Raw genomic sequence first — 16622 nt, 5'->3', positions numbered from 1 at the left:
AATTTAAACTGTCAAATAAAGTCTTAAAACTGCTGTCAACCAGACACCAGTTAACACCGAAAATGGCTAGTGTCGAGAGTGTCGATACTGTCAAATGTCGGCCGTCATTTACTAAGTAGTAATAGTAAACTGTCTTTATGGAAATTAGGATAGGTATAACTATCTTGGTATGATTAATTTACTTCAAAAGTCGTAATTAATAAAAAATCTTTGTGTTTTCATAGAAAAATCCCAAGTGATTTTAATATGGGTGACGGACAAAGTGAAAATCAGCCTCTATTAAGAGATGGTAAGAAAATGTCTTCACAGCTGATGATTCAACTAATTTTATCTTTGATTTTGTTGCTAAACAATACATGTATGGTGTACTGCTTTTGCCTCCGGGGCTGTTTGTTGTGTAACCGATGTAACTTGTCCAATACCAGTTTTCAACGTAACATATTGCGTATGTGTATCACGCTATAACTTTTGTATTGACAGAGGATGAGAATGTCAGCACTATCTCTCCAATCGGGCCTGATGAGCTACCACCGCCGTACCAGCAAGCTGGCCTGCCGATGGTCACTTGCCGGGTTTGTCAAGCGATGATTGATATATCAGGAAAGAGGGAACAGCATGTAGTAAAATGCTCTGAATGTAATGAAGCCACAGTAAGTATAAATGACTATCCATCCATATTGAAGGATCTGCTTTTGATGTATTTATACAGCAATAAAGAAAATACAGTCATAGGAAGGTTACAATGTACTAAAGTATTGAACAGGTAATTCAACACTTACCACACAACTTACTGACATGTTATAGGCAATACAAAGCCTACGTCTATTATGGTTGGGTATTAAAAGAACCTATGTTTATAATTAAAATGATTGCAAAAAGGAGTAGATTTAGAAGAGAAAAAGTAATAAAAACACAAGAAAAAATATGATTCAAATTAGATTATCTGATGACTTTATGTTAGATTACAATGTGTGTCAATTTGTGATAATATTATTATTGTTAAGATACAATTAAACAAAACATCCTTGTCTACATATTCAAGATATTAATATTGCCACTATATTCTCATTTTTGTTATCAACTTTGCTAACCACATGCATTGATATATTCTCTAATTATTTTTATATGGACAGAGTCCATATCAAACAGTTAAATATTTTGGCAGAAGTTAAACTCCAGCCTAAATTCAATTAACTATGTGACAAATTCTATTAAATGTGGGATTTATCTTACTCAGAATATATTTTTTCCAGCCAATTCGAAATGCTCCACCAGGCAAAAAGTATGTACGTTGTCCCTGCAACTGCTTGCTCATTTGCAAGTCCTCGTCGCAGCGCATCGCATGCCCACGCGCCGACTGTAAAAGGATTATAAACCTGGCACCTTCGCCTGTCACTCCACCAGTGCCCACATTGCCTGGCATGTGTAGGGTCATTTGTGCTCATTGCCAGGACACATTTTTGGTATGTATAATCTTATCTCCATAACTCGTTATATAATTTATTTGGTACACAAGGAAATTGAACAAGTTGCATTAAACATTGCTTTTATAAATAGAGACACACCAAACTTGTAGTTTTTAAAGATAAAAATAGGTTTCTAAGATTGAACCAAATTACATATTATATGAAAACTACAAAAGTTTATAGAATAACACAAACTTCTCTGTTACATGTATGCACATGTTTAAGAAATTTACCGATTTCAATTAAATACATTTAAAAAAAACATAAATGCATTTTATATAAATAAAACCGTAAGTAATTTAATATTAATAATCTTAACTTAATTGGCTTCCTTATAAAAGAAGCACAACTACCTAATGCATAAAGATACATGCTTCACTTGAAGATAGTTTTTATTCAAGTATAACGAATTGAAAATGTCTAATAAGTTTGCATTGCATTAGTTCAACTCTTTACATATTATAAATTTTAAACATAGTTTACTAACCCTGGGTCGGGTGATTACCAAAAAAGCTTGAAGTTTCTGGCTGGTCTCCTAATGTAAAGATTATGTAATTCAAAATAGTTACCCTTTATTCCTAAACCTAGTACACATCACCTTAATTAAATGAAAAAATCTTCTCATAAATCTTACGATGCATTTAACATCAGGTACAAATACATTATCGCATTAACTCGAGAAAGTAACCCGATACAGCCAGGGTTGATGTCAGGGAAAACGTGTGTTTATAAGTAGATTTGGTTCCACGTATTTTAATGATAATCAGGATAGGATTAAATAAGCTTAGCTTTATATTTTTCTTTAATGACTCCACTAGTCATATCTCTCGCACTCTTATAATTATGAAGATAGCCCGACATATACCTAGGTAACACTGAAAATGTTTAGAAAATGAAAAACGGCTTAATGTAGAAAGTTACCAATACTTTTATTGTTTTTCGAAGCAATCAAATAAATATAATATTTTTATTCAGAATTATTGTGAAATCCACGTCATATTCTAGTATATACGTGGGTAACACTGAAAATGTTTAGAACTGGCAAGTTAGAAACATTACTAATTAAAACTTTTTTTGAATTTCAATTTTGGAACTCTTTGGTAACCTGATGTAGTATATTGCATTAATTTGTCATTTGTCTTTGTGAATTGGAGGCAAATCTAAAACTCTTGTTAAACGTGAAAATGAACCTAAGACAAGTAAATTTTCGGTCAATGATTTATTATGACTTTCGTTGTGGGCTTACTCTACAACAAAGCTATGATAGGGTGCGATTAGCATTTCTTAATGAAGCCCCATTTAGTGCTAGTATTTACAATTGGTTTAACGAGTTAAGCGTGGACGTAGCAATCTCAATGATCCGCGTGAGGGACGTCCTTTAACAGCGACTACTAAAGATAACATCAGTGCTGTGCGACGCATGATAGAGGAAGATAAAAGAGTGACCTATCAGCAGATACGGACAAGCCTAGGCATTGGTATGAGTCAAGTTCAAAAATATTACACGAACATTTAGGCGTCAGGAAGCTTTGTACCATATGGACCCCGTACTTTAACCGACGACCAGAATCAACTTCGCATGGACTAGTGTCGCCAAATGTTAGATAAGTTCAACGGCGGTGACTCAAATGCTGTATTTGACATCGCCACAGGTGATGAAAGCTGGATCTATTGCTACGAACATTAAACCAAAAGACAATCAGCTCAGTGGGTGTTTCCTTTCGAGGATCGGCCAAGTAAGGAAAGGAGGAAGTCAAGGAAAAAAGGTGATTGCCTCATTCTTTGGTCGGAAAACTCATTTCGCGACAGTTGTGCTAGAAGATGGAAGGATAGTTACTGCAGCCTGGAATGTCAATCTCTGTTTGCCTGTTGTCTTGGAAAAAAATCGACAGCAGCGCCTACAAAGCAGGACCCTCCTTCACCACGACAATGCTTCAGCGCACTCCGCAAAACGGACTGATGAATATTTGACTATGGCAAGTGTCGAGATAATGAGTCCACCATACAGTCCTAACCTGGCGCCCTGCGACTTTCATTAATTCTCAGGAACTATAGACAAATTCGAGGTATTCGCTTTACGAAATCTAATGATGCGGTGAAAGCGTAAGAAAATGCCATAGAAGAGAGGCCTAAGAAAGAATGGGCCCACTGCTATTCTCACTGGTTCCATCGAATGTGACGATGTGTAGAGAGGAATGGAGATTACTTCGAAAAACAATAAAAGTATTGGCAACTTTCTACATTAAGCCATTTTTCATTTTCTAAACATTTTCAGTGTTACCTAGGTACCTATAGTATTATTTTGCCAAAGCAAGATTTAACAATTTCAATTCTATGAAACCGTTGCACGTAATCAAACACGTACTTTATTTCAGTATCAGCTGTTAAAGAATGCTCCGGTACGATGCCCGCACTGTCGTAAGGTGTCATCAGTTGGAGCTAAAATGCGTCGAGTGAGGGGAACTATTTTCGCGGTATTGGCCTTAATCGTACTGGCCATAGCCCTGGGAGTCACCTTTGGTACCTGGTCAGCTGCTAAAAGCCACGGTGGCGGTGTTTATGTGGCCTACGTGGGCGCTTTTGTCCTTGCATTGTTATTAGGAAGTCGCGCCATCTATTATTTCGCTATGAAAGTAAGTCACATTGAAGGACCCATGTAGACGATACGATAATTTCACTTGTGATAGACTTTACCAATATTTTATTCCATATTGCATTATATATACATTTATTTGCTGTTCATCAGGATTTAGGTTCTTTTGGAATATCTTAATAGCACCACGTAAGGGGTACGGAATATGTATATCGCAAAACTAGATATTAACTATGTATGTAGTTTTAGCAAATACTATGACTATTGCAGAGTTTTTGGTAGCCATTTAGGTAGGTAAGCATTCCGTTGTGTGATTTTTTTAATAATGTAATTTTATAAGCTATTAGCGATCTAAAATTGAGGTAGATTTTATACATTGATATATATAACCGCCTTCATAATAATATGACTTTTTCTGCTATTTAAGCGGAAAATCATTATCGGATTTGCTTCAAATAAGCTGACAAAGTATTTACGGAATATATTAAGTAGGCGTGTGAATTATTATTATATAAATGTTGCACTGTTACATCAGTTTCTAACATTGTTGCCTTTGGAATACCGAAAGGACAGTAAAAAACTGAATAGTGACCAAACATAACAACACCAACATACAGTAGGGAATTTCCAGAACAGATTTTGTTTAATGGCATTAAAGTAACTTACAATTTTGGGTGTCGCATTATAAATTACAAAGCATGTAAAATGAGTGCATTGTTAATTCAATTACGTTTATGTACTAAAGGTATACTCAACCTAATCAGTGATAAACCGCCTAAAAAATAATTAAAATTTAACTAATTAAATTCCCTTTGAGATCCGTATTATCAACAACAATTTGGTTCAGAACACCACAGCAAAGTTTGTCTACATGGGTCTGATTATATCGTGTAGATTTATAGTGTAAAACAAAATATTGCAATATTATAAAAATTCATTCTACAAGTTGCTTGAATCATTTTCGTTAGACTAGATTTATATCGAATACATGTAGGTATAAAATTAGTAAATACATATGTTATGTTTAACATAAAATTAGGGTTGACACATGTATTTTAGAAAACTAACACATATATCTAAATTTGATAACTGCTGTGAAATATTCTTGATTTTTTAAAATATACTGTTTTATATTACTCATTTAGCTAACTTTACAGCAGTCATCAAGTTTCCCTTATTTTTAATTTTCATATATGTAATCTAGTTGTATAATGTGCTGTTGTGGCTTATTTTGTGTGTCTGAGATTATAGATATAGGCTGCCAATGAACGGTGCTTTCGACAATTTATCCAAAAATAACTAAACTAATCTAAAATGGCGTTAAACATGTTCTCGCTTGCACACTATTGTCGTCAATACTTCCCGCAGATAGATTCGTTATAGTCAGCGTATTAGTTATTGAATAAATAGAAACGCCAATAAAAACATGCTATTATAGTATTTTAATACCAATACCGGCTTGATGGCATTAGAACAATAACTCACTTTAATATTTTTTATACTTTATAATATTAAAGGCATCATCTTCATGCAATGTGTATGCGCCAAGCAGATTTCGTTTGTTAGCGTGTTAAAAATAATAACACTGTGAAATTATTGAAAAAATACTTTTTTTTAAATTTTAGAATTCTATAAATAGTACCACCAACTACGCTGGATTGACGTGCGTAACCCATAGAAGTAGTTCCAACTTTGATCAAGCCACTTGGTTGTTGTCTATGGCGTGTTATCATTATCTGTAATTTTTAGCTGGAGTTTATCAATTCGGCGTGTTATATTTTTTATTGTATAAAAAAACAAAATTGTCACGCATTGCGCCTAAACGATTAACGCAGATAAAGATGGCGACGTTAGTTATCGTCTGTTTTTAATGCAATAGTCATCATTAGTTAATTGGACATTTGAGTCTTATTTGGTTTTCTACAGGGTATTTGTTTTTTTGAAAAAAATATTTAGTTGGTACAGTTTCGTTAAGCTATGCTCCAATTTATGTTATATGTTTATAATCTTAACAGTTTTGGTATAGACAATCAATCAAATAGTCTATGGATGCCCGTTCCAAAAAGACGTTTGAAATGTATAGTGTGTGTAGTTTGCTTCGACTTCGGCTCATGATTTTTCATACATCAATTATATGCTCAGCACTTATTGGTAGGTTGAAGCTTAGTCCACAAGCTATAAATTAACTTCCGATTTCTATATCGAAATTAGGAGTCATAGTTGTTAAAAATGAACAATTATAAAATGTGGTTTCTCTACAAAATCTTGTTTGTAACAATGATTGAATTTGAAATATAGCAAAACGGGCGTATTCAATAATGTTACAAATACATAATAATTAGCTTCGCGATACAATACTATTAATATATTCTATAAAGACTGTTTTTGTGGCCATGAGTAATATATACGAAACTGAACTAAACACGCATGAAATTCATACGAATATGTATATCATTAAAATTGACTATCTGGTAAATGGAAGACTATGTTCGGAATTTCTTTATACTCATCCTAAATTTAGTCATTTTTAAGTTTATTTTTATATTATTTTAATTACTTGGATGTTATTTTTAAAATTGTAAAGTTCGCTTTAGTTAATTGTATTTTTTTAAATTTATAGTTGTGTATCTATTTAGCCTTAAGTACAATTGGTATCTAAATAACCTGTCAATATAAACTTTCAAGTATTTACAAAGATCTATAAATAATGTTTATTAGTGTGTAATCTTTTCGTAAACGGTTGAAATGAAATGAACTTCTGAAATGATAAGTGTTTAATTTATATGTTCCTTAAAATTAATGGTATTTTTTTATAAATGTAAAATATAAAGTTTTTATATATGTGTTGGCCTACTGGCTTGAGCGTGCGCCTCACTGCCCTGAAGTCACCAGTTGGAATCACGGCTGTGCACCAATGGATTTTTCTTTCTATGTACCCATTTAACACTCGCTCGTACAGTGATGGAATACATCGTGAGAAACCCAACAAAGAGCCTACAGGCATTGAGTGTCCATAGGCGGCGGTATCACTTAACATCAGGTAAGCCTCCTGCCGTTTGCCCCCTGTTCTATAAAAAAATGGAGGAATCGTGTCTGGCCCAGCTCCTTTATTAGTTTCAAGTCCTTAAATTTTCTTAGATATTTCAGCTTCACTGAAGCTAAAGGACATTTAGACCATGAACATTGCCAATATTACCTAGAGTGGAACTACCAACAAGTAATTCATCACAAGTATATACAGACGAAAATTGATTTGAAAAAAGATTAGCAATATGAAGACTGAAGAGGGAAGCGGCGAATTACCACCTTTATTGTTTTTATGAAACTCTAAATACATTGAGGATTATTAGGAATATTTGCCTCAATATTTCGCTTCTATTTAGTATGGGAATCATCGTAAAATTTGTAACAACGTTTTCTAATAACGTGATACTCTATTTCGTCTAGAAGATTCTTGTATATTCGGTACCTCTTACGTATTTTTATCATATAAATATTAATTAATACTTGACTTGGTGGTCCGTCTATGGCCAGCGTAAGTGCTCTCGGGTCTATTAACAAATGAAAACAAATAATTTTCACACAAATTTTATTTTGTACATTTTAGTGCTAATATCGAAAAATTTTACTTTAATGACGTTATACATTTTTAATATAGAAAAATATACAATAGACAAATTTTATTAAAATGGAAGGGTAATAGATTATAGAACTCTATCGACTAGATCTCCAAGGACATTAATAAAGATATTATCTGGAATTCAACCAACTTATTCTTAAATCTAAACCAGTAAAATTACAGTGTTTTACTAAAGCACTCGTAAGTTTTTTGCCAAACTGTTGACGTTAAAAGAGATCTTAAGAAATTAAGAATTATAGAGGTAAACAACTATAAACAGAGTTAATTCGATGAAAAAGCGCCTGGGCTTAATATAATTCCTGAATAATAAAGGTTTCTCACGTACCCAGGTCCCGCTGTAATAGGTTTCACTGTATAATATAAACGTGTACATGATATTACAATAAAAAGAATGAGAGATTAGTGCTTGAGTAAAAACAGAAACTTAGAGTACTGATTTAGTTTTTATGAGCGAGAAAAGTTTTTAAATTAATCAATGTAAAATTCGGGAATGATATTACTACTATAAATTAAATATTCTACAGGTACCTTGTACTTAATGGAAGAACGTAATCCATTATGTACTAATATCTTGTGTACTCGTATAAGCTAAAATCGTTTCGAAAACACATCGAAATATTATACGTACCTATAAGTATTGTGCAAACTTGAAAAATTATTTCCTTACATTACAAACTTATTTCTTACATAAAATGAATTAGTGCTTACTGTTCGTAAGGTATTGTTTTGTTTCTGAAATGAAGGATAGCTTCCATTTCAATTGCACTGTAGGCTTAAGTTATCGTTATGATTTTTATTACGGTAGGTAAACTATCCCAGAACTCCACCGTGGGACATTGATACATTTAATTTGCTTTATAGGCCAGTATAAACAATCAGCACTAATAGATTAGAGAGTTCTGGGCAGCTAATGGCCCTTGCCGTACGTGTCCTTGTGTTGGTATCCCGTTACGTAACCCGAACCATCTACAAGATCCTTACGCCCAGCGATGCCTTTACCCTTGCCGGTGTCGTCAAATCGTTGCTTGTGGGAACCAGTGTACTTTGTTGTGTCCGTCAACCTATCCACAGCAGCGGCTGCGGCTGGTGATTTTGGTAACTGAAATATAATTTTGAGCAGTTAATTTGGATAGAGTAAGTAAAATGTAAATACATGTCGATGGTGTTATATATAGTACATCGCCTTGACATATGTTCGATTCATTATTAAAAAGTCGAGGAAATAGAACTTCATATTCAATCATCAATTCAATGTGCATTTATATAAGTACCTACATAAATGCACATTGCAAATATAATAATAAATTGTATTTTTTTTTTTGTAAATTAAAAGTATATCAAATAAAAACGTCCGTAGATTGGCTCTGTAAGTTGAATCAAGAAATACAAAAATATTACTACAAGATTTTTTTAACTAGTAGTCAGAATATCTAAGCTTAGTATAATCCAATAAAGCCAAAGTCGCGGGTAATCCTCCCGACAGACGACATAGTGGGAACGAGCTCTAAGGAATTGGCTGCTGAAGATAAGACGGAATATTACTTTGCTCTCAGGTTGACTACTGCTGCTTGTCCAGACGTGTTTTGGCAGAGACGCTGCGGGTGAAAGAAGGGAGGGCGCACGCGACGTCACTACTCGCAGTTCACTCGCAAAAAAATAGAACACGCTTCTAATCACTTTACTACGCAGACAACTAATCAGTCGCTGTCCACACTTGTTTTCTCCTAATCACTAATCAAAGTGAATACAGGCCTTAATATACTAATCGCTTGAAATATCATCCAGGACAACGTCTGTCGGGTCCGCTATAGTTATAAAGAAATTATACTTACATGGGTTGATATACCGGGCTGGCCACATGTGGTGAGTTTCTTTTTTATTTCCTCAATATCAACCTTTTTATTCTTCGCGAGGTCATCAAGGAATTTCTGGTAGTCTTCAATGCCGACTTTAACAGATTTAAGTTTTTTGAAATATATCGCTGTGTCAGTTGTTGTAATTTTCTTTCCGTCGATTACTTTAGCCTGTTTCATCCATTTATCACTCTGTGACAGTGTTATTTGCTTTCCGTCGGATTTTGAGTCGCCGAATTTGGAGAACATTTTGAAGATATCCTGAAATGATATGGTAAAATTATTATGGATATCCTAACAATATAAACGTACTTCGGTGAAGGTTTATACGGCTATGTATTCATTATTTACTGCCTTGATATTTTTATTTTCGTGATGTTCCCATAGAAAGCTTCTATTACATTTTGCAAAGGAGAAAGGTTTAGTTTTAGATCTATGCATTATTTTTTATTGTATTACAATAATTAATTTGTTGCAGGTGCTTACAAACAGTTTATAAACATCTTTGGGGATTTAAAAGTGTGACGGAGTGTTTATTTTTAATTCTTCTCCCACGGCTTGTTTTAATAAGAACTACGTAACAGTAAAGAACTGGAGTAAATTTAAAAGAATTATTGTTTCATGAATATTTTGATTTTGATGTTTTGATTGTAATTAACAAACTATACAAAGTATTCGCATTTAAAACTGAGACCCATTTCCTCCAATAGGAAATTGAAGGTAAAACAATAGCTTAAAATAGTTCAGCTTTCTAATGTTTCTTTTTGTAGCAATGAAGTCATCCATTTTCCGCGAGCAATGAATTTGCATGTTACGACTTACGACCCGAGTTCACTTCTCCGACCTTGTTGCATGTTGCTTTATCTGATAGGTGTTTATGCAGAGCGATGATGAAGTTCTTTGCACGACAACGGTATTTCGGTTGAAAAATATATTTTGTCTTATAGCAACGCTGTCGTGACGTGAGAATATCGGCTGTAATTAATATAAAATATTGCATTCACTTAAAACGAATTCGATTAACCACATAAAATTTTCTCAGATATTTTTTTAATGTTGGTAGTCATTAAAAATTATCTGTTTCTGTGAAACTGATACTAGTCAAAACGAAACTATAAACATAAGTCAAATGTATTTTATAGAAATCTAGCTATTATTATATAGATACATATAGATATTAACCCGAGCTTAAGGTAACCATCTTCAGAAAATGTTCTCTTAACAAACTATACCTATTTCATCAATGGAGATACTGCGTAGAACTTGTGAAATTATGAGACATCGTTTTTGCGGCATTTTATGAATAGCTTATTATTATACCTAGCAGTGCAAAATGAAGTGTAAACGCGATTCATTATTAAAATTGAAAACCAAGGACTTATATATTAAAGACGAAGGTTACACAAACAAAAGTCAAAACTATTTTAAAACATTAAGTAATAGTCTGGACATAACAATTCAAACTACCTTAAAAGGTATAGCATTGTCATCAGTCTTTGTTGGTGTTCCATTGGCTGCCCCTGGCGCTGACCCATTCTCCAACTTGACGTCCTTCACCCCCTGGGATACTTGCTCCACGGCCTCTTGTGCTGGTTCCGCAGACATTTTGTCACTGAAATTTTTTTTTTCAAAAATGATTTTTCTGATTGGTTTAGCTCACAGATATCGCTTGAGAAAATTAAAAGCTTAATTTTATCCTACCATTTTACTTGAGTTTAGTCTCGTAACCTTAGGTTTTAGGCATATTTAGAGTGGACACGTTTCTGTGTCTCTTTCAGTGTTTATTTTTCGTTAATGGAAATTAATCTTTTCTTATTGTCTATATATATAAAATCTAGAATTCTTTAATTCGTATTGTGCGTTGCGGACTAAGCTATGGAGCATCGCTTGAAGATTGATTCTAGTTCCGGAAAAATACAATTTTTAAGGCACAGAAGGCTTCGTATACCAAAAGCTATTGATTTTTAATCATGAGTATTATTTTATTATGTATAAAATATTTATTTATCAAATTGTTATGACGATTCTTTACCAAATAACCACGTTTAATTAGTAGGTACAATTTTAAATTTATTTTGACTTCTAATTTTATTGATTTGAGAACTGGCAGTAAATGTAAAATTAGAAGCATTAATATGTATTTCTTTAATGACGAATCACAAGTGTACATTGTGTTACCTACGTGAATAAATGATTTTTGAATTTTTTGAATTTATTCTATTTCCTGAAATTTAGCGAGCTTGACACGAAAGAGTTGACTGATTGGTACCATTAATCTCGTTAAATATTAGGTGCGTTTTTTTCAAATGCGTCTTACTCGCGAAAATAAAAGACGAAAAGAAACTTATCAAATCGATGTAACATATATTATATATGTATGTATAGATTATATTTGTACGTGTTTGGATGGCTTAAACGTAATCAGGAAATTGTATTGATGAAAATTGAACTCGGATCCCTTTTAAATTTTTTTTAAAATCTCGACATTAAACTCTAATACTATTAAAACAATGCCTAGAGTCATTAAATAAATCGTAACACAAGCAATATCTACTTATTAAACGTTACCTATTCGTACTAATATAATATAAAAAATAAATATGAGGAATGACAATGTATGTAATTACAAACTGACCTTTTGGTATAACAATGAATGTTCTAACCGCGAAACATAATGAGATATTATTCATTTTTATTTTAAAGTAAGTACATACAACACAAAATCCTTCATACTGTTAAGAATATCAGTCTGGAAGATAATTATTATTTTTCAGTGCTTGATACTTGTTTCGTGCAATCTGTTAAACCTGGTCCTGGATTCTGGCAATATGATAATTGTATATTTATGTTTAACGATTTAGGTGATCGTTGAAACAAAACATAGATGCTTTCCTATGCTCCATTGGGAGTATGTGACTAAAAAAACAGGATTTTTAAACCGATACAACATGACTTTACAAAGAAATCACTGGATCAATAAAAGGTGGCCTATTTATGGTGTATCAAGATTTCTTATCCTATTAACGATTCTTTAGTTAGGTATGCTCATCATAAATAACCTAAATACAAATCCTTTAAAAAACTTAATTGCAATGAGGTAATATAGTGACGTCGTGTTTTAGCGCTAAACGAAGCAATTACATCATCGACCTTGCCCGCCATAGGTCATAGGTAGAATTTATCTATATTTGAAAATATATTCTCTATTTTGAAATTAGAAGTTTGTTTTGATGGGATTATAAGTAACTTTTATTTATTTTATTTTTTTTGTTGTACATAATTTATATTATACCTATTATATATAATTATCCCAGTGGTAAACAACGCATTGTCTATTGTTTTCCTGATTTATATAACGGAAACGAACCATCGATATATATACATATATGTATATAAAGGTTTGTTGCCTGGAAGAGACCGCCGGCAGATGTGTTGTATCAGTTTCGTATTTTAAATTTTATTATGTGCAATAAGGTGTAAATCAATATATCACTAGGAACTAGTATATTGTCAGTTTTTTTGCACAATAACAAAACGTTTTTCATATAGATTTAAGATTGTAGAGGATATTATGTTTAACCAATATAAATAAGGAAATGACATCAGATTTACTTTTTTAATAGGTTCAGCCTTGAATATATTATCATCCATACACTAGAAGTTCTAACAGTTATCATTCAATTCCTGGCTACCCACATTTGGGTGTGGAATCACCCAAAGCTTATTTATATTAATCTGGCAAATGTAAATTGTGCGTGGGAGATAATTGTTAAATAAACGATTATTAGTGTTTATTTTGTATGTATGGTTATAATTAAATCTTTTCTATGTGCGCCAAGGTACTTCTTTAATCTACAAAAAATATATTTTATCCATATATGTACGTAATTAGAATATTCAAGGATACCTTAATAAACCTTATCTAAGCGATGACGTTAATTTACCTTCATGGTGTCCAAGTTTGATAAAACACTAGGTAGGTACTACTTTCGAATCAAACTGTGGCTTTTAAAATTTTATGTTTTGTTGGTCTTTGCTAAAGTAGTATTGTTTTTTTTTTGTATCACATTGTCACATTTTATTTCAAATTTTGATGATTATTATGTTCAGTTGTTGTATATTCTAGTAGAATATATACCTAATTAATTATTACATTATATATAATGTTATGTTAAATACTCCAGTAGAACCAAAGAAAATATCTTCAAATTTATTATAATTCACATTAATATTAAGATTACACGATTGATATTATATAAAATCCGGATAGAGAAAAGCCGGAACTACAACTTAAATAGAGGGTCATCGTTAGGTATAGTAAAAGCTACGATAGGCTATTTTTACGGTTAATAAGAACAACCTGAAACAGCAGCGACCTATTTTACGAGACAGACATTGAAATCAGGCCATCGTAGTTACATGTTTTGCTCTACCTAGATATAATATAGTAAGTACACAATGAAGATCTTATGTATTTGTTGACACCGGACAGTCAGTTTTATATTATCGCTAAAAAGTATAGTAATGTTTTAAATCGCTTTTTTATTACACTTAGGCATCACGTATTCTAACAAACATTGTGGAAAGGAAGATTACAGCCAAGTCAAAAATATATTTACGTACTAGACTTTTTAGCATATTTCCAGAATTTTAAGGTTTTTTTTATTTTGGCAAATTTATTTTATTATTTGATAAATAACATCACGTTTATAAGTATATGAGATATTAAGTTATGTTTGAACACGTATGTCCTCCTTTATAGAGGGGATGACGTCAGCTCATAGATTGTACATGTTTTCCATATTAAATTATGTCTGTGACTCATCATGTTTTTCGGGGTATCAAAATTTTTAAGTTTTGTCCTTTTTAAAATAAGGTAACTTCCATAAAGATCTATTTGCATAGGCGAAAGTATAAAATTTTCAAACATAGGCAAGTCGTTAAGAATCCTAAAAGTGAGGTGTGCTTTTTTTATTGGGTTCGAGCATACCTATAGATACATTTCAAGGTTATTTACGTTCAGTAGGTTAATATCTTTTTGATGAAAAAACATACGCTATCACACTTCCTATTGATAACACATCGCCGTCTAATTAAATGTTCGCGATGATGGTGAAAAGTGTAGCAAGAAATCTAATAACTGCGTACTAAAGATTTCACTCTCATTCAATGGAAAAGGTCGATGACGTTATGATTATTTACAACTAGGTGCTTTTTATCCGTCTTTAAAAAAACTGAAGGAGGAATGTGATTCGACGTGTATATGTAATAGCTATCTATAGGTGTTTTAGAATCGCTTCATTCAAGAGGTTAGGTGTCTAAAATCATAGTAGAAAAAAAAATTAATATAATGGTTACAATAAACTGTCACATACCTATAGGTACTTAACGAGTAATACAATACACCTAAAATTCCAACAAATTGTTATATTTCCTAAATAATTCATTATAAGTTCTAATTAATACAAGTTTTTTCAAAACTTAATAGCGTAAATATTGATTCTTTTTACAGGCAATTGAATTGTTTACAATTAAAATGAATATAGAGGGCATAGAAGTCATATTTGATACGAAGATAAATAAGAGACTTCGACCTACATGAGAATAAGCGCCCGTATCGTCATCGTAATTTTTAGCTATGAGAAGTAGAAAGAGAGCCTATACGTAGATGAAATCCTCTTCCTAGTAATTCTTATATAAATATACCCAGAGTGTTATGCATAAGCATTTTACACGACCTTCATAGCTTTACCTATTCACAGTGTTTCTAATGAGGTGCATACGCTAATTCGTAGATACGCGACGTAACAGAACTTATTACCTACTGTCAACATTATCTTACCTTGAACATAAGATATTTACCTTTAATTTACGTGCGTTATTTTTTTTAAATGACATTGCAGTCAAGTTTATCTTATCGAAATTGCATGTCTTATTGTTAGTATTAGTTATCACTTATCAAGTTCTTATCGGAAATTTTATTAATCGGTCTAATTCAATTTCCTATGTGTAAACAAAGAAATTTTTAATATTTTTTGTAGGATTCCTAATTTAATTAGTAATTATGTTAGAGCATGATGCGTTTTCAAGTGGTTAGGGCGGGACGACCGATGTGAAACATGAACAAATTCTGTTATCCTTCGAATATATTTTATTACTGTTATAAAATTGTATTGAATCAAAGTTTATTCGTATTAAAAACACAAACGCTTCATATGGGACACCCCTTGATTCTACCTATGCTAGACCTTTGAACCAGGATTTGCGTTACTATGTAATGGGATTCTTTGCAAAATTTTCTATGTGAGCTCATTAAAAACAAACTCGATTTTAAAGGATATACCTGTGTCAATAATAAGTAACTAATTTTTTTCAATATTACATCATACAAAAACACGTACGTATAACGTAGTTATTGAACTCACATTTTATGTTAAAGATGAGAGATTACACGCGCAAACACTGTTGCACACGGCGTTGTCTATTCACGGCACAGCCGAAACTGTTTTGTTGACAAGCCATTGAGCGCGAAGCAGACTAGGCATGCGCGATGACGCCTCAATTTCCGTCTTCCCAGTTCCCGACCCTCGCCTCGAGTAGCCATCATTGTGACACACCCTTCAGGCCCATTTGCGGAATCATTGTCCGAATAAACTCCCTAAGTAATAAATTATGTAACTTCTTCATTTAGTACGATAGTAATTTTAAGAGTATACCTTCACACTTGTCTCTTAATTTTTTTTTACTATCATTCATACTTAAACCATTACTAATATGATTGTTTGAAGCCCCTACATAAAATTTTCCATTAAATACTTACTTTAGACAAAAGCTTTGCTTAAAATATTTGACAGGATCAGAATACCTATGTGTATTGAATTTCCAAATCAGCATTTCCTCTTGAACACTACAGGAAAATATTTAGTTTCTGTGTGAAACAACAAGAATGTTCAATTTTAGAACCTAACCAAGTTTAATTATATTACAAAAAAATCTTATTTTTAATCAAGACAACTTCCGTCATTGAAGTAATGATACTTTTTTAAACAATCCACATTTATTAAAAAACC

The 16622-nt window shown here is 32.4% G+C and overlaps 2 protein-coding genes across 3 annotated transcripts; one reads left to right on the top strand and one right to left on the bottom strand.

Annotated features, from left to right (window-relative positions):
* The first annotated feature begins 120 nt into the window (after positions 1 to 120).
* LOC125049331 (type 1 phosphatidylinositol 4,5-bisphosphate 4-phosphatase) lies at positions 121 to 6824 on the top strand. The gene is made up of 4 exons (XM_047648493.1): positions 121 to 289; positions 481 to 650; positions 1254 to 1463; positions 3842 to 6824. Exons 1-4 carry the CDS (start codon positions 247 to 249, stop codon positions 4124 to 4126), a joined length of 708 nt encoding a protein of 235 aa, XP_047504449.1. The 5' UTR covers positions 121 to 246; the 3' UTR covers positions 4127 to 6824.
* Positions 6825 to 7748: 924 nt separating this feature from the next.
* LOC125049406 (tubulin polymerization-promoting protein homolog) lies at positions 7749 to 16105 on the bottom strand. 2 transcript variants are annotated; one of them, XM_047648664.1, is made up of 4 exons: positions 15978 to 16105; positions 11020 to 11164; positions 9532 to 9813; positions 7749 to 8798 (listed from the first exon to the last, which is right to left on the bottom strand). In XM_047648664.1, exons 2-4 carry the CDS (start codon positions 11155 to 11157, stop codon positions 8607 to 8609), a joined length of 612 nt encoding a protein of 203 aa, XP_047504620.1. In that variant the 5' UTR covers positions 11158 to 11164; positions 15978 to 16105; the 3' UTR covers positions 7749 to 8606. The 2 variants fall into 2 exon arrangements, with proteins under 2 accessions (XP_047504620.1, XP_047504619.1); XM_047648663.1 differs by lacking the exon at positions 15978 to 16105 and adding an exon at positions 15151 to 15191.
* Positions 16106 to 16622: the final 517 nt, after the last annotated feature.

Source organism: Pieris napi, chromosome 5 (assembly GCF_905475465.1).
Source record: "Pieris napi chromosome 5, ilPieNapi1.2, whole genome shotgun sequence".
NCBI lineage: Eukaryota > Metazoa > Arthropoda > Insecta > Lepidoptera > Pieridae > Pieris > Pieris napi.
The sequence above is the reverse complement of the archived record's forward strand: the minus strand, read 5'-3'. Positions and strand labels throughout refer to the sequence as shown.

Excerpts from the sequence above, each read along its gene's own strand:
- LOC125049331 (XM_047648493.1), top strand. The coding sequence starts at position 247 with ATGGGTGACGGACAAAGTGAAAATCAGCCTCTATTAAGAGATG. Across the intron at positions 651-1,253 it reads CTGAATGTAATGAAGCCACA|CCAATTCGAAATGCTCCACC; the intron begins GTAAGTATAAAT and ends TATTTTTTCCAG. Across the intron at positions 1,464-3,841 it reads ATTGCCAGGACACATTTTTG|TATCAGCTGTTAAAGAATGC; the intron begins GTATGTATAATC and ends ACTTTATTTCAG.
- LOC125049406 (XM_047648663.1), bottom strand. The coding sequence starts at position 15,176 with ATGACGATACGGGCGCTTATTCTCAT. Across the intron at positions 11,165-15,150 it reads ATACGGGCGCTTATTCTCAT|TGACAAAATGTCTGCGGAAC; the intron begins GTAGGTCGAAGT and ends AAAAAATTTCAG. Across the intron at positions 9,814-11,019 it reads ACAATGCTATACCTTTTAAG|GATATCTTCAAAATGTTCTC; the intron begins GTAGTTTGAATT and ends ATATCATTTCAG.